The sequence below is a fragment of the Poecilia reticulata genome, linkage group LG10, assembly GCF_000633615.1.
Source record: "Poecilia reticulata strain Guanapo linkage group LG10, Guppy_female_1.0+MT, whole genome shotgun sequence".
NCBI classification, from domain to species: domain Eukaryota; kingdom Metazoa; phylum Chordata; class Actinopteri; order Cyprinodontiformes; family Poeciliidae; genus Poecilia; species Poecilia reticulata.
This window is the reverse complement of record NC_024340.1, coordinates 30,519,492-30,535,712: the sequence shown is the minus strand read 5'-3', so window position 1 is coordinate 30,535,712 and position 16,221 is coordinate 30,519,492. Positions and strand designations below refer to the sequence as shown.

Here is a 16,221-nt window from a genome sequence, read left to right as displayed (position 1 = left end):
TCTGAAGGCAAATAAGAGTTTTTAAATAATGTATTAAATGGACTGGTGAAGAGGCCAGGCTGTACCCGCCTCTAGTCCAGACTTCTGCAGACAGGAAGCACACCGTGACGATAATTAGCTTAGATTAACTCTGCCTTCAAGAGTCTCTTTGTCGCGACAAACATTTTTCGCATCATTTTTTTTCAAAAATTCAAACCGTCTTTTAGGGCAATTAAAACTATTAGTATGAATAAGTAAGACTGATTTTGAGACAACTGAATATTAAGTGTATTTAATTTAACTATCCAGATTTCAATATGCTAACAAATATCTTCTGGCAGAAAGCAATCACACTTTCTGAGGCAGAAGTTAAAATTTTCAGAGAGAGAGAGAGAGAGAGAGAGAGAGAGAGAGAGAGAGAGAGAGAGAGAGAGAGCTGTTTTTCTATTCCGGCAGCATCCAAAATATCAAAATTACCAAATAATTTCAAAACTCCTAGTAATACTAAAGCCAGTGAAGCATGGAAAAAAGCATCCTGTGAGTGTTGCTTTCCCTTATAAACCAACTGCATGCTGTGTGTGTGTGTGTGTGTGTGTGTGTGTGTGTGTGTGTGTGTGTGTGTGTGTGTGTGTGTGTACTCAGTGTGTGTCAGTAACCACATCTCGCCGTGGAGGGATGGCTTGAAATGGGGTTACAGAGCTCGGAGCACAAGGTGGCACTGTGACACACTCTGCAGAAGTGTTAACAGCTTTCTGGCACTTCTTTGTTTAAGTCACCTGATTGATGTCCATGCTGCTGTCACAGGTCAGGGGACGAGCCGATGTCAGGTCGTTGGAGCCGAGGAAAGTGGAGATGATGCCGTTCTGGTCCACCTTTCTGATCGTGGTGCCGTCGACGAAATAAATCAGCCCGTTCTTGTTCACGGCGATGCCTGTTGAAAGCAGGTGGGAAGTGGCAGCGGCGGTGGGGAGGGGGGGATGAGAGAAAAGGAGAGAAAACAGGGGGGAAAAGAGCTTGTGATAACAGGCAAACATGGTAGAGATGCCACATCTCTGCTTGCATGACTCAGTGGACAGAACACGATGGATACATGTGTCAAGCTCGCCTTCCCATTATTCAGGTCACTGCAAAAAGCACAGCCATCAATAATTCACAGGCTGCTTTTCTGCTATTAAATAATTTCTCAGGCAGAAGTGGGAAAGGCTGTATTCATACGGTATATATATATATATATTTATATATGCACTTGCCTCGCCTCGTCACCCCCTCTGTCTAAAGACGACCTCAGAAGGCGGGGGGTGGCAACGGCTGCTGCTTTGTGGAGATTCTTTGACTTCTGCAATCATCACGATCCGCTCATCATTTGACAAACAAATAAGCGAGGGGAATACAACCGACAGCTGCTGACAATTTTTCTTGAAAGAGGTTAAAGACGCACAGTTGCCTTGGTGACAAGTGAGGGCTAAATTGTCTCAGTGATTGACTGTTAGCTCAAATCTCTACGCCAAAGCAAAGCCGAGCCAGTGTGGGTTTGCAATAACCAGATGTCCCAAACTGGGAAAATACATTAGCGGGCTGTAGTGGCTTCAGCATCACTCTCCGTGTCACCGTGCTGCTTAATAGAGATCACTGCCTTTGGGAATTCAGCCATACTTCATAACCAGGACGGCTGTTTTCTATCCGTACCGGTTTTAACTGGCTGCGGTTCGGGATTTCATTTCAAACAGCCGCTGATCCCAGGAAGTACAGTGGACGACTGCGCTGTAGTTTTCCAAAGATTTTAACTGTTCTGAATGTGCTATAACTTTACTCTTACCTCCAGAGAATTTCTTCTTCAATGAAGTCTTTAAAAGCTTCTATGGAAGGTTAGTGGTTTGGTTTGACCTGTGGGCTAGGGCTGCACAAGATTGCTTTCTGCTAAAACATTGACGAGCTGTGGGAGCTGGCGGTGAATCCTTGGGAGCTGGCTATCTGACAGCCTGAGATTCTCAGACAGATGAAATGTGTCACATTTGAGCAGAGTTCAGCAAATGTCTGAGGAGAGAAAAAGGAAGAAAAAATGGAGCCATCTGCTGTTTCTTCTCTTGTCTCGGCTTCCACCCACTCCATCATTAGAGTCGTTCCCTCAGATTGCCTTCACTCAAGCCTTTATCACCTAGCCGAAGCTTAGCTATTGCAGTTGGCACTCAAAGAAGACAGCAACGAGCGCAAAACAATTCATCCTCGCCTTTTATTCCGAAAGAATTTATGGAAAAGGCGGCAATTTTGCCACAAATGACCCTCTGCTATCTGAATGTGGACAACAGGTTGTGCAAAGCACTTATCGGTTTGTGGGCAGCAGTCATTTCACAAGGAGCATTAAAAGCCAGGAAACTTGACTTTTACAGTGCAGAAGCATCCAGAGCCCTTTCAAAGATGCTTTTCTGTTTTATCCCGTCACAAACACAAACTTCAATGTCTGTTATTAGGATTTGATACACCAACACAAAGTAGTGCAGAATTGTGAAGTGGAAGAAAAATGCCACAGTTTTCAAACTTTTTGTATTTTACAAATAAATATCAGAAAAGTGTGGCATCAGTATCTTGCCACATATACCTAATTGTATTTGTGTCTGGACTTTGACTAGTCCAACCCAGTCTCAGGTTTTCTGCAGCCTGATCTTTTCTTCAGAGACCATCCTGGATGTAGCTCCATCCATCTTCACCTCGACTCTGGACCCACTGCATGATGCTGCCGCCAAATATGGACTTGTGCTCACTGTGATCTACAGTTTCAATGTTCTGTCATTCATTGTGGTTTAAATGTAGACCAGAGAACCTTCTTCCACATATTTGCCACACCTCCTACTGCCCCTTGGGGCAAACTGGGAACAAGACTTCCTATGGCTTTTTTCTAAAACATAAAATCCTTTCCAATTAGGAAACTAATTGTTGATTTGTAAATAATTTCCCCCTCGTGAACTGGTGAGCTGATATCAGATCCTACACTGCATAAAATCTTACTAAATATTTCTAATCAAATATCTTAGTACACTTGAAATAAGTCAAAATAACTTACAAGTACCTTTTCAACAAAATATAGCAGCTTGTTTTAAGTTCGTACCTCCTAAATATTAATGAAAAAGTTCTAGTTCAACTGGTAAATTATATTAGTGATATCATGGAAAAAATGTACTTGGAAAAATATTGGGAACTGCATCAGTTTCCTTTCGCTCCATGATTAAACTCCACTTTGTTTGGATGTAATGAGACAAAATGAGAAAAGGTTCAGGTTGTGTGAATACTTTTTCACGGACATGTAAAAGAGCAAGAGAAAGATTTTAAATTAATAACATCAACACTTGGAGTAATAATCCACAGGAATATCCCCACATGTAAACTGAAGTATAATTTGCATTTCTGGAGGTAACAGCTTTTTAACAGGGAACAGAAAATTGCTTTAATTGCTGAAGTATCAATGTTTTCTTAGGAGCCTTGCCTGTTTGCTTTGAATTTTACATGAGAACCACAACCAAAATTAATTAATTACAAACGAGTAAGCCGTCATTTGGCACGGCGCCCAAAGCACGCATAAATTCACATCTAGCAGGTGCCACTTCAGAATGAGGAATCCATCACCGCGATCCACCCCTCCATTGAGCAGAACATCTTCATCAATTTTAAATGATACCTTTGGGTCCGGTGAGGGAGGCCTCCGGAGCTTTCCCGCCGTCGCCGCAGTGGTTCTCATCGAAGGGCAGGCAGTGCTCTCCGGTTCCTGCCACCACCTCGGCGTTGGACTGCAGCTCCTTGGTTCCGCCCAGGATCCTGGGTCGGTAGATGCGCCGGGAGTTTGTGTCCGACACGTACAGCTGGCCGCTTACCGGGTCAGTTGCCAGGTAATACCGGTGGGCTGGGTTGTTGCTGCGTTCAAGGAGATAACTCAGGGTGAATTAAAGCTGCAGACAGCATTTATCTTTAAAAGCTCCTTTTTTACACTAGAGGTGGAAACCTAATGCTTCAAATCCATCTGGAAGAACCCATTCATTAATCTCTATAATAGATTAGAAGCTACATTCAACCAGACTTCTTTAGTAGAAGCTGACCAGCAGGTTATTCCTCTTATAGCAGCCTTTCACTCTGACGCTCTGAACCATGACAGAGCTCTCTGGGGATTAAATATAATACATACATGCCTTTATGCATTTCTATGTCTTCCTTATATTTTCATTAATAGTTAAAGTAGTTTTCAACTGGCTTCTGTTTTAATTAAATTCTATTCATACACAAAGTGAGCACTGATAAAATTAAGCCTGTGCCATCTGGGACTCACTCTCAGGATACTCTAGTTAGAAAATTGCCCTCAGTAAATACTTAAAAAAAAAAAACATAGGTGTTCTACAAATGTACTATTCATTCTGGAGATAAACACACAAAAATAAGCAGCATAAACACATAAACACGTGCATGTAGAGCAGGTCAGATCCGCTGACTGGAGAATCTCTGCTACGTTGCTGCTGATTTGTTCTTTCTTGGTTTGACTCCTTGCATGTTTGGACAATTATTTCCTGTGGTTTTGGATGCTGTGCAGCTGGAAGGATTTCTGCTCTTGCTTTTTTACTTTCAGACAGTTGCTATGATGTGTAACCGTGGCAACATGCTATTCTTTTGACTACATTTGATTAACATCTCAAAAGCTCAAATAGAAACCTGAACTACGACCCCAAATCCAAGAGGAGTTTAAAACAGATGGCAGGCAGGACCAAAGAGCAGTCTGTCGGCACAGACTCATAATGTCATAATGTGGCACAGAGGCTCGTTGCTGTTAGCCGCCAGCCGCTAAACTGAAAGAGGATCCACATTTATTTTTTGCCAAAATCAAGAGTTTGCTAACTGCCACTATGTTCTCTGATCAGAGGACTTAAAGGTTTAGATTTTTGGCCATAAACCCTCCACACAAAACAAAGCATGTCTACATCCTGCCTACATTTAGACTGGGTTTGCAAATTAACCTGTGGCTAGCAAAGCCACACGAAAAACAGCAGAGACTTTGTTTTTATCATCAACATGGTTTACTGTGCTGCCCTTGATTAAATAAACTGAATTGAGCCTGTTGTAACCAGTGATCCACCAGGACAGAAGAAATAAATAGTCATATGTTTGAAAACGAGTCGTTGATTGGTTGTTCAGCAGAATAATCATCACAAACATGAGGCCAAATCAACAGATGGATAACCAGACACAAAATCAAGCTTCTTACTGGCCATCACACACCCCAGACCTAAATCCATTGGAAAAACCTGAGGGTGAGCTCAGAGTTGGAGGATAAGAGAAAATCCAGGACTCTAAACCATCTTGAGCGATTGTGCAAAGAGGATTGATTAAAGCACCCCAACTCTGTGCTCCAACTTTTATATGTCCTAAGAGAAGATGAAATGTTTTCCTGTTGGTTGGAAAAATCCCAGTAAATGTATACAATATGTTTTATTTATTTTTTTGGTTTGCAATGACGCTCCTGCAAAAAGAGATGAATTTGAATTTACTGCTGCTCATGTTTACATCTTATTTGTAAGCTCTACTTCATCAAGATCCACAGAGATTCCTAAATCTCACAGGCAGATAAAGCCTGGAAAAGGCCTGAGTGGCACGTTGAGCAGCGGATTAATCGCCTGAACTAAAACATCCTGCAGACAAAGAAACTAACATGTTCAAGCAGGTGAAAGTGCTTTATAAAATTCACAGTTCCACTCCTCAGTTTATTAAACAATTTGAGCACAAAATAACTTTCACTGTTAAGAGCTGACACGGGGAATATCTATAGCAATAAAACAACCAACTCTAGTAAATATTACACTCTGTGTCAGTCTCAGCAGGAACGCCATCTTTAATCACAAGCCATCTGAAGGCAAAATTATAGATCTGCTCCTTCTGGCAGGTGTTTATGTGAGCTAGGTGAGCAAATCCAGTCTGAACAGGAAATATATCTGCAGTCCAGTGAAGCCAAAGGACCTATAGCTAAGAAAAATGCAGCTTTGTGACTCTGTGACCTCCTATTTCATGCTGAGATACGTAAGCCACATATAATTCTAGTACAGCTGATAATATAAAAAGGCCATTTCATTTACCACAAAGCCTTGACTCTGAGGTTTTCTCCTTGGCTGCAGACAACGACTAAAAAGAAATCTGCAACAATAAAAATAACTGATGTTCTACATAACAGCAAATATAAAAGAAGATAAATAAAGCAAACACAAGCATGATGGAATAAATCACTGTTAAAACTGTGTAGTTGTCATTAAGCATGTTACTTTGTGAATCCTGCGCCCTGAATCACTAATTAACAGCAACTTCTCTGTAGTTACACAGATGCTGCTTAAAATCCAGAGTTTATTATCAACTTTAAATTAGAAGCAACATTGTCATGTGAACCAATAATGAACTTAATTTGTGAACTTTTAATGCTGCGATGAAGCTCTATAAATAATTCCAACAGCCGGAAAAAAAAAAAAAAAGGATAAAAAAGCGGCAGAACCTTTGAGGATGAAAAGAAAAACTGGAAAACAGAAGGTTGCAACATTGAAGTGGGACTAAATTTAACTGGATACCACCACGACGGGGTTCCAGTGTGCAAAGCAGAAATGACAACTTATGTGCCAGATCATTTCATCTGTTATGAGACTCCTGTGGGGAGAAGCCTCTGGAAATTACAGAAATGACTGGCTTATGTTGACAAAGCGCAACAATTAATGGCATCTCTTTCTGCTTAATTTGCCTTATTTACAGTTAAATAACCTTCTGCAGTGTAAATATAGACACATGATGGAGCACATGACTGATATTTTTTATCTGCATTATAATCAAGCATGCAAACTAATTGTGTGTACGACATTGGATTTTAACTAGATGTATTCAAAAACAACTGACCTGAGGCTAACCTAGCAGGTACTCAAGGAAAATTAAAGAGCTCAAAGCAGAGGCTATAAAAATGAAATCAGCTTGCTTCACTGTGCAGTTGTAAACGTTGCTTCTCCGGTTGCACTGAAGCCTAATGGCACCTCAGTCGATACCGGTTCGGCCCTGGATCTGGATAATGTGGCGGCGAAATAAATGTGGCAATGAAACATCTTTGTAAAATGATAAAGATGTGGTCATAAAACTTGACGGCCATCATAAGTCCAAGTAAATGTTCAAAATAGGTGGGCACTATTTGAGATCTTATAAAAAATTCAGTAAGTCAAACATTAGTAACCTCTTATTTTACAGTCAACCTGCAGGGGGTTGGACATAATAAATGAGACACCTAGCTCCTGTGTTTTACGGTTCAATGAAACATTTATGCAACAAATATTACCTTCGTGCACTTTTCTGATGGTAAAACACGTGAAGTTTAAAGATAAATTTTACAACGTCTTGAAATTACTAACAGGCTTTTTTGTTCGTTTTGAAAATCCTTTATTTTCTTCCTGAAGTTTCCTGCATTTTTTTCAGCACATCTCAACAGTGTGACCAAACCTGTCACAGGTGCTAACACAGGTGTCAGTCACCTCCTGGTCAGGCAATCACAGAGTCCTGGAAGCTGACATTGGCCTGCAGGGATTCAGAAACCTCTGACTGATCTGGAATTCAGCAGCTCTCAAAGCATCAAGCTGCTGCATGTCACTCCGTCTCCAAGCTCCACACACTGCTGCTTTATTTGTGCTGCACAAAAACAGCTGCACAAAACTCTCTCAGTATTTCTTTAGGTTCTCTTTCCAAAGAGGCAAACTTTCTTCTAATATTTTAAACTGATCTTGTGCTTCAAATTATCTTTAATCTTCAGTTTCCACCTATTAGAATTTCAGATTAGGCTCCAGGACGCCTTGGCAGACTTTTAGATTTGCCACGAAAAAAGCAAAGAATAAAGAAATGATGGCCAGTTAAGAGCCTCTAGGCAGCACATTTCAGTATTCCTTTCATCCAGTGTTGGGTTTTACACCTTTTTAAACCTATCTCGGTGTCTAATTAACACATGGCAGTGTTGAATTCATTAGGCCCGACAGCCTTTTCATTCAGCTGAGTGTTTGAAACGATCAGGAAATCTGAGTTCACTGCATGAATCAGGCAAATTAGATTTGAAATTCACACAAAGGTCCCTCATCCATTTCCCATAATCTGGTCATCTCACCAGAAGCGTTGCCGTGACAGCCGGTTTAATAAAGTTACGGCAGTTTTACTGTCTGGAGCACCTCTTGCTCTTGTCATGTTAATCACTGGGAGAAGCTAATTGCTACCAAGAAGCATCTTCACTTGATGCAGTGATGTTGCCATGTTCATGAATACAGAGCAGTGGTGCAAGGCCCTCCGGATGAGAACATCTGCCAAACACCATCACTAGAAATGTAATTACAAGCTTAGCAATGATACTGAACTTTATTTCAGAGCTCTGATGTTGGACATGTAGGCGTCTCTTTGCATTTCTGCATAATTTTTCAAATCGGTTAAGGCTCCTTATGCATGTTTCCCTCTTTTACATAAAGCAGATGTGCTAATTCTGAAAATGTGTGTGCTTTCCCTCGTGTTTAGATGTAATCAAACCATCACTGATTTGCTATAATTACAAAAGTCAATTGCCGGTGCTTAAATGAGTGTAAAAGGAAAGTAAAATGTATTTGTGTGCCACCATTCATAGACAAAGCTATCTAAATGGCTTTGCAATTAAAGTAAAGGACAAAAATGTAAAGGAAATTGCATTTAAAAACAGAAATCATCTATTCAAAAATGTTACAATGTACATTTTAGAAAATAAATAGTTGGACTAAAACATTTTGAAAATGAGCTGATGAGATAATTGTTGACTTTTATATGGAAGCTGCAGAAGACAGTAATGTTTTCAGTCCTGATTCGAGGGAGATTTTTAGTCTGTTACTGCTAATTAATTCATAGTATAGAGCCCAATACTATTAAGTGCCTTACTAGATCAATTACATATTTAAATGTATTCTTTACAAAGAAGTAGCAAGGGGAATAATCTAAATTTGCAATGATTCAAACTGAAAATAAAAGTATGAAGAACTTTCTCTGCATCCTATGTAGACAGGACATGTTTTATTCCAGCCTTTTCATTTCGTCTCAGTCTGCCTCAGAGCCTGTTGCTCTGCATTTTCCGCTGTATTTTGTCTAACTGACTCTATTTGATCGCTGATCTCCAGCATTGCATTTTAGAGCCCAAAAAACAATGGAGCCTTGAGGAACCCCACATGTAATCATTGTTGCTCAGATTCATAACTGGAAAATGTCACAAAGTATCAGTGTATAACATAAAATCTAAATCAATGTAGCACAGTTCCAGTCAATGCTTCTCACTGTGATCCAGCAACAAAAGGCCGAGTAATTCAAATATTTTCAGAGACAGAGACATGCAGAAAGAACAGACTAGAATAATTTACCTACCTGTGTCTAAAGTCTTTATTTCTATGACAGGATGCAGTGGGAGCAGCAGAAAAAGAGGAAAGAGAATAAAGACAATGAAACATTTTAGTTGGAAATGTTCTGTTAGTATTTATATGGCTCTCTTTTGCCATTTCTTTGACTTATGGATGTCTGACTCCAGTAGATTTTTCATTATTTATGTTTAAACTTTACAAGATTTGTGAGATCTCAGCAAAACTCATGTGAAATGGGCAGACAAGAGCTTGATGAAGAAAGTAAGAAAGTCAAAGTCGTCCCCTTGAAGAATCAACACAGCCAGCAGAGAAGGTCACATGCAATGACAGTCTGTTTGGCAGACAGCGCAGAGGTGGAGTTATTACCCACAGAGAGGGAAACATGTCCTCCTGTGTTCATGGAGCACCATCCGGTATTACCACTGCTATTCTCAATTTGACCGCTCATATTGAAATATTGATTCAGCCATTTGCTACATTGACCACTGAAGCCAGAATATAAACACAGGCTTAGAGCGAACACTGGCTGAAGGAGGTTCAGGATGTTTCCATTTGTGAAAGGTGGCAGGACTGAAACCAAGTGCATGTTTGCTCTAAAACGATCGATTTCTGACACAACAGTCTCTGTAAAACTGTTGCACTTTTTCTACAGTGTGACGCAAAGAGATTTGGCTCTTTTTAAAATTTAATTTAACAAAGCTCACATGAGTTCTTAGCCTCTTGTTCTTGTTAAAGAGCTGCTTGGAGATGTAAACCATTTTTCGGCTGGTAAAGTGTTGCTGAGCCTGCATGTTGGTTTATAGCGGCGCCCTGCTTTTCATCCAACCGCTACATCATTTCCAACATCCGTTTTGTAGAGGCGGATGCCTGTGCAGGTGCATTAGCAGGTTTCCAGGGTGGATTAGCATGTCCGCCTTCCAATTCAGATCTGCTCCAAACATTCACCCTTTTAATCCTGATATTAACTCTCAATCAGTGAACAGACAGCCAACGGTGCAGTGACCTCCATCATTTTAAGGCAATTTTCATGTTATTTTTGTCATGTATGCGTCTCGCGGAGGGTGAAGGCCCAATGTACATTTAATCAACATCTGCCACTTTAAAATAAGCCAACTGGCCGAATCAGAGTCACTGCGGAGAGAAGCCAACTTGGCATGAGGACGTAAATCATCCCAATTACACGCTGAAGACAGGATGTCTTTCCTAATTATGGAGATGGATGGGGGAAAGATTTCACATTTCTATGAGGAGTGGAAAGATGTGTGTGAGTTAAAGTCTGCCCACCGTGCCATTTTAGTTTCCCTCACCATGCTGAACTCTACACAGCAATGACAAGAGAGATCCTTTATTACATCATAATTTAAGGGTCAGTGAAAGTGCACTGTGAAAATTTCCCCCCTTTTCATTGTCTATCATGTTCATAAAACATTCATATATATACTTTAAGTATTTTTTCTGATTGTTGTCAGACATATGTGACAACAATAAACATGTCTGAGGCAGATTGGTTGGGTTTGTTTATTCCATTAAATGAAATCATACATTTCTTCTATGTCTGATGTAAAAGTCGGTTTAGTGTTTTGAAAAATTTATGGGTGACAGAAATACATTTTTAACTTTCTGTTTTGTTACACCTCAGTATCGACACATTTGATTAAATGTTTAGCTGTAGATAGTTTGTTTGTTTATATGTATGCATCTATAACTTTACAAATGCGGTGCCATTTTTCTCCTACCTGAGCTCCATGATGCTCGTCACGTTCCCAGACGGGTAGATGCGGCGGATGAAGTTGAAATCGCCGACATAAAGGCTTCCATCGATGCCCCAGGCCAGAGCAACGGGCGCCAGCAGCTTGTTGCCCTGAGCTTGCCCGTTGCAGCTGGGACAGGAGATGCTCCTGCGCCGTCCGTTTCCCATCACCGTGGAAATCACTGGGGGCTGCAGAGAGATGAACTGGTTCTCGCCGCTGCCCTTATAAAGGATTCCTGGGAAACAGCACAGTAGTTATTCACAGGTGTGAAAGCATGGCTGCTGGTTGTTATTGGCACGACATCACTGGACTCATTATTCAGTTATCTAACCAGAGGATATGATGACAGGCAGAAAAGACGGGCTGAATGGCCGTACATTTGTTTATTACAAGAAAAGGTTAAACAAACGGTATGGTTTAAGGTTTCAGTTCTAGTAATGAAACTGTATTCATGGTGCACTTGGTACAAGAATATAAGGATGGATTTGCATGACCACACTAATCCAAATCCCCACTGACAGCTGAAGACAATTATTTTATGTGTTTTTGGTCATTCTACTCATGGACATAGTCCCTTTTAATGTTCCTGTAACATTTCACTAAGGTTTTTTTTTATGTGCTTTTTTTTAAAAAGCACATTAAAATATAAAGTCTGTTTCACATGTACACATGCAAACACAAAACTCTATTTTGGTCTGAATTTTTATAAATAATCATGTTTAGTGATATTAAATTGAGCTTTTGTGTGGATAAACTGTCAAAACGCATAAGAATGCTTTTTTTTCTCTAAATAATCGGCTAGATGTCGACTAGGAATCGACACATAGCCGATTCCTCATTTCCCTCATTTTGATCAATTGTGTCATGATCTCTTTCAGACACTACCCAGAGTTCATGACTAAATCTCTTTTCATCACAACAGAACGCTGCACTGCAAACACGGCACCAATCTGCCCATCAATCTCCTGCTCCATGTTTCACTCATTCATAAACAACACAGAGTTTCTTAAACTCTGGAATATAACAATACACAATTCTCTACAAATGTACCAATAAAATATGAAATACACCTTCAGCTTGTATTACCATTTTACCCCTAAATAATATCAAGGAAATTAATGCTGTGTTTTCGTCCTTGGTTTTCCTCAGAGACAAATTATTCAAATGGAAAGAAAAAAATACAGCAGTTCTGTCTGTCTGTTGTAAAAATTATTATCTGAGAATACTTTTTAAACCTTAAAGTTCATTGGGATGTTTATAGTATTTACCAGCTGGATGTCTGTAGAAAGTCTAGGAAAATATGACATTTACATCATTCAGCTTAATTCTCCCTCAGTATTTAGCTTGACTCTCACTTGAGAACGTTTTTTTTCCTATTGCAGGTGAGACACTGGCTACTCACAACTAATCCACATAACCTCTTGCTCAGACAATAATGTGATTTAAACAGCTCAGGGACCGGAGGCTGACCATCAGCATGGCAGAGCCGCGGCCCCGCCCCAGCGGATGCCTGAAAACCCTCCATGAAGCTGAATCATATTTTATAAGGAATGATGTACTTCTAAGTTGACGGGGAGAGCGCTTCCCCCAAGTCACAGAGAGGCAGTAAACATAAACACGGAGCTGAGGACGCCGCCTTAATGACGGCCCATACGTTACGGTGAGGAGCCACTAAATGTGGTGAGTCATAACAGATTAATATTTTAACAAGGAGCTGATATAACAGGCTTTCTTCAGAGCGCGGTGGGGTGGGGGGGTATAGTGGGACATTCTTCAAAGTGGGAAAAAAACACATCAAAGGGAAGAAGTGCATGCTTAGAGCACTTAATTATTCACATCCAGCAACTTGTGTGATTTCACTCTGCCTCTGTCCTAATTAGTGGATCTATGACACCGCTGAACGGCCACATAATGCTGTACTCCCACGGAGCCACACCGCGAGCCACTGCAACCCTCAATATATGTGAAATTAAGTGTGCAGCTTGTCCCTCCTCTGATTAGTTCCTCTCATTGATTTAGCTGATTGAAGGGCAAATTCAAATGAAGACGCAGACCAGCGAGACTCCTGACGATCTGACCAATTCGTCTTCTGTACCCGACAGCATTATACATAAGCCTCTAACCAAGACAAATAGGTCCAGGACGAGGCTCTCCGCGCAGCGCCGGGAAACGTGTGACCTTGGGACTTTAATTGAACTGTGATCCATTTGTCGGCACATTGAAAAGAACACACACGGCGCGATGAAAACACTCGGTGAGCTGAAGGGTTGAGGCTGAGCCCGGGAAAAATGAACACATCAGAAGTGACAAATAAGCTGTATAATTTGATCTGAATTTTAATGTCTGTTTGCGTAATGACTTCTTAACATTCATGTGGAAGACAGCAATGTTGCTAATATGCAGGATGCAGCTGGGTGTGTAGGACATGGATGAGTGTCAACGTTGCAGCCGTCTCACAGTTTGGCAGACGTTCAGCTTAAAAGAATTAAAAAAAGAAGGATGCTGAAGTCATCCTGGTAAGTTCTTTCCATTTACACTTCCATCACAGTTTACTGTACACACAAGTCTTCCCATAGGCTATTAGACAGTGTAATGGAATAGATTAAATACTGCTATCAATCACCAGCAACCCCCCACCATTACACCCACACTTACTATTGACACTGTACTCTTTTACTTTGATTTTTCTCTCACACACAATGTCTTCTGCCAGCTTAGTGTGAGAGAGCAGATTAAGGTTCAGCTTCCCTCCCTCAAGGACACTTGGCCATGACACATTACTGCTGATGATTGTTGTGAGGATCAAGCTTGCGATGTCTCAGCTGGAGAGCTCTACTGATGGGAATTTGGCTTGTGACTATCCGAAGCTCCAGGCTGTAGGAGGTGGTGTTAGTGGGGGGGGGGGGGACTCCTGCGGCGTCGCCACTAAAAAGGGGTTTTGGATTCCACCAACATGCATCCAGAACTATTTTGCACTTCTAAGTCTGGATGAGAACTCAGAACTGTGATATGATTTCCCAAAAGCGAGATTCGGTAAAACAATTTATTCACAAAGTCCTGCGTTGCTGCACAGGCTGCAGCGAAGTCCCCCGACAGATTCTGCAGGGGAGAAGTCAAAGAACAAGCATGGCAGCTGAATGGATCAGCCGCTCGGGACGTGTCTGCTCATCGATTAGAAACATGAACGGGTGGAGGCGGCTTCAAAATCTGGGGAGAAGTTACTTGCCCAGAGACGATGGATGGCTTCTCTACTCGAGGTGAATAAACAGAACCAGAGAGTCTCACTGTATGGAAACCACAGAGAAAACCCAGACTTACAATACGATGCTCTTCAGAAAACCATTTCAAACACAGAGCAAAAACAGGATGTCACTGGTTAAGATTAAAACAGAGAGCAACAGCTGTCCCTACGGCTGATCTAATTATTTAGTATATTAATTATTGCAGTAGATAATATCTGGGTTTCTAAACATCTACATGGAAAATAGAAAGAAAGACAAAAGAAGAAAATGAGTTTTGATACAAGGACTGAAGAAAAATTGAAAAGAGAAAAAGGACACAAATCGAATAATATAGACAAAAGAGGAAAGAATGAAGAAAATACAACACAAAGAGGGTAAGGGGAAAGGACACAAGGAAAAAAAGAAAAGCAGGAAAGATGAAAGAAAATGAGGAAAGAAAGGGAACCAAAAAGGGAAAGATGCGAAGAAGCCAAGCTGTAAGAAAAGTCAAATCAGTCATTATAATTTGCAACTGGTAATATTTGCAAACAGTCAAATTTGTCTTTCACTTAAGTTAAAGAAAGGTCTGGCCGTCTTCTTTCAGCCAGCTGGCTGGCAGTGGCGTTTCCTCTGGCATTTCATTAAAAGAGCTTTAAATTGCAGGAACAGCCTAGCGGATCATTTTGGCCATTATTTTTAGGCTGCTTGTTATCGGTAGTGGCCGTATGTCTAACTCAGGCGCAGCTAAACCTGCAGCTACTCAGAGACTCAAACAATGACAGAAAGACAGTCAAACAGTCCAAATATAACTGTCTATAAAACTGATGGCAAAAGAGACACTGAGGAGGCCTGAAGGCCATGAAAATAGAAAACCAGAAGAGGAGTCATTACATGAATTATTGAGCAAGGGCCAGGATGTCATCTGCACAAACTCTGCCTGCTGCCTGCATATAGAAATCATAATTCCTGAGTGCGCTGCCCAACACCAATCCATTCCTACCTGGGAGACATTACACCAGGTAATAATTTGTTTGATAAAAGGCTAATTTGAATCATGTTGGGGGAAATAAAAAAACGTCTTTCATGTTGACATCACAGCGTCTGAGATGATTAATGGCGCCAGTGCAAGGCCGAGCCTCCATATGTGATAAAAAACTGGAGCGCCGTGAGCAATGTCACCTTGGTGACACGCGGCGAGCACAGAGAGTGGTAGGGGACGAAAGGGAGTGTGTCTTAATTGCACCCTGTCCTTCTTTGTTCCTCTTTGCTGTCTTTCTTCAACGTGCCACCCGGAGCCCCGCTGATCCTGTGTGAGGCTAACGGCAGGCAGCAGACCTCTGATTCCTTAAAATGCAGCATGTGTGTGAGCCATACATTGCTTACTCTCACACATACAGCCTTTCTGAACCCTGGCTGTGTCCAATAAGTATCGGCTATGTTACCCAAGATAGAGACAAGCTGCAGATTGAGGGGAAGGCATATCCACTTGTAACGAAGAAACGAGGGGCAGGAGGACACGACTACAGTGCAGACACCAGCAATTTGCCTTATCTGGTTTGACAGGCTCTGGAGTCGAGGTGGGGGGAGAGGAGCTTCTGCTCAGGCCTTACGCCACAAACGATGAGAGGAAAAACTCCTCAGATGTTCCAAGTGGAGCAAATATGAAGCAGGAATCACAACAAAGCGAGATAGCAAATGTTTGGAGATAAACTGCAGTGCAGCGGCAGGACCACTGCTTGCTCACATGTCTGGTAAGGACATTAGTCAAGCCGTGGAGCATTAAAGAATCAATACTCGAGCAGCAAGGAAGGCAAACAGTGATATTTGGATTCATCTTCTTGTCGACTGAGAATATCGAGCTGAATTTCC

At 41.2% G+C, this 16,221-nt stretch overlaps 1 protein-coding gene across 6 annotated transcripts in view; it reads right to left on the bottom strand.

Annotated features, from left to right (window-relative positions):
* The window catches only part of LOC103471835 (teneurin-3), a 190,344-nt gene that overhangs the window by 21,513 nt on the left and 152,610 nt on the right, over window positions 1-16,221 (bottom strand). For 4 of the 6 annotated variants that reach the window (XM_008421051.2, XM_008421053.2, XM_008421054.2 and 1 more), the window contains 4 exons: window positions 11,117-11,366; window positions 9,388-9,408; window positions 3,650-3,882; window positions 756-910 (listed from right to left, as the gene is read on the bottom strand). In XM_008421051.2, the coding sequence (XP_008419273.1) occupies window positions 756-910; window positions 3,650-3,882; window positions 9,388-9,408; window positions 11,117-11,366 (659 nt within the window). The remainder of the gene's footprint in view (window positions 1-755; window positions 911-3,649; window positions 3,883-9,387; window positions 9,409-11,116; window positions 11,367-16,221) is intronic. The other 2 variants (XM_008421052.2, XM_008421055.2) reach the window with 1 other exon arrangement.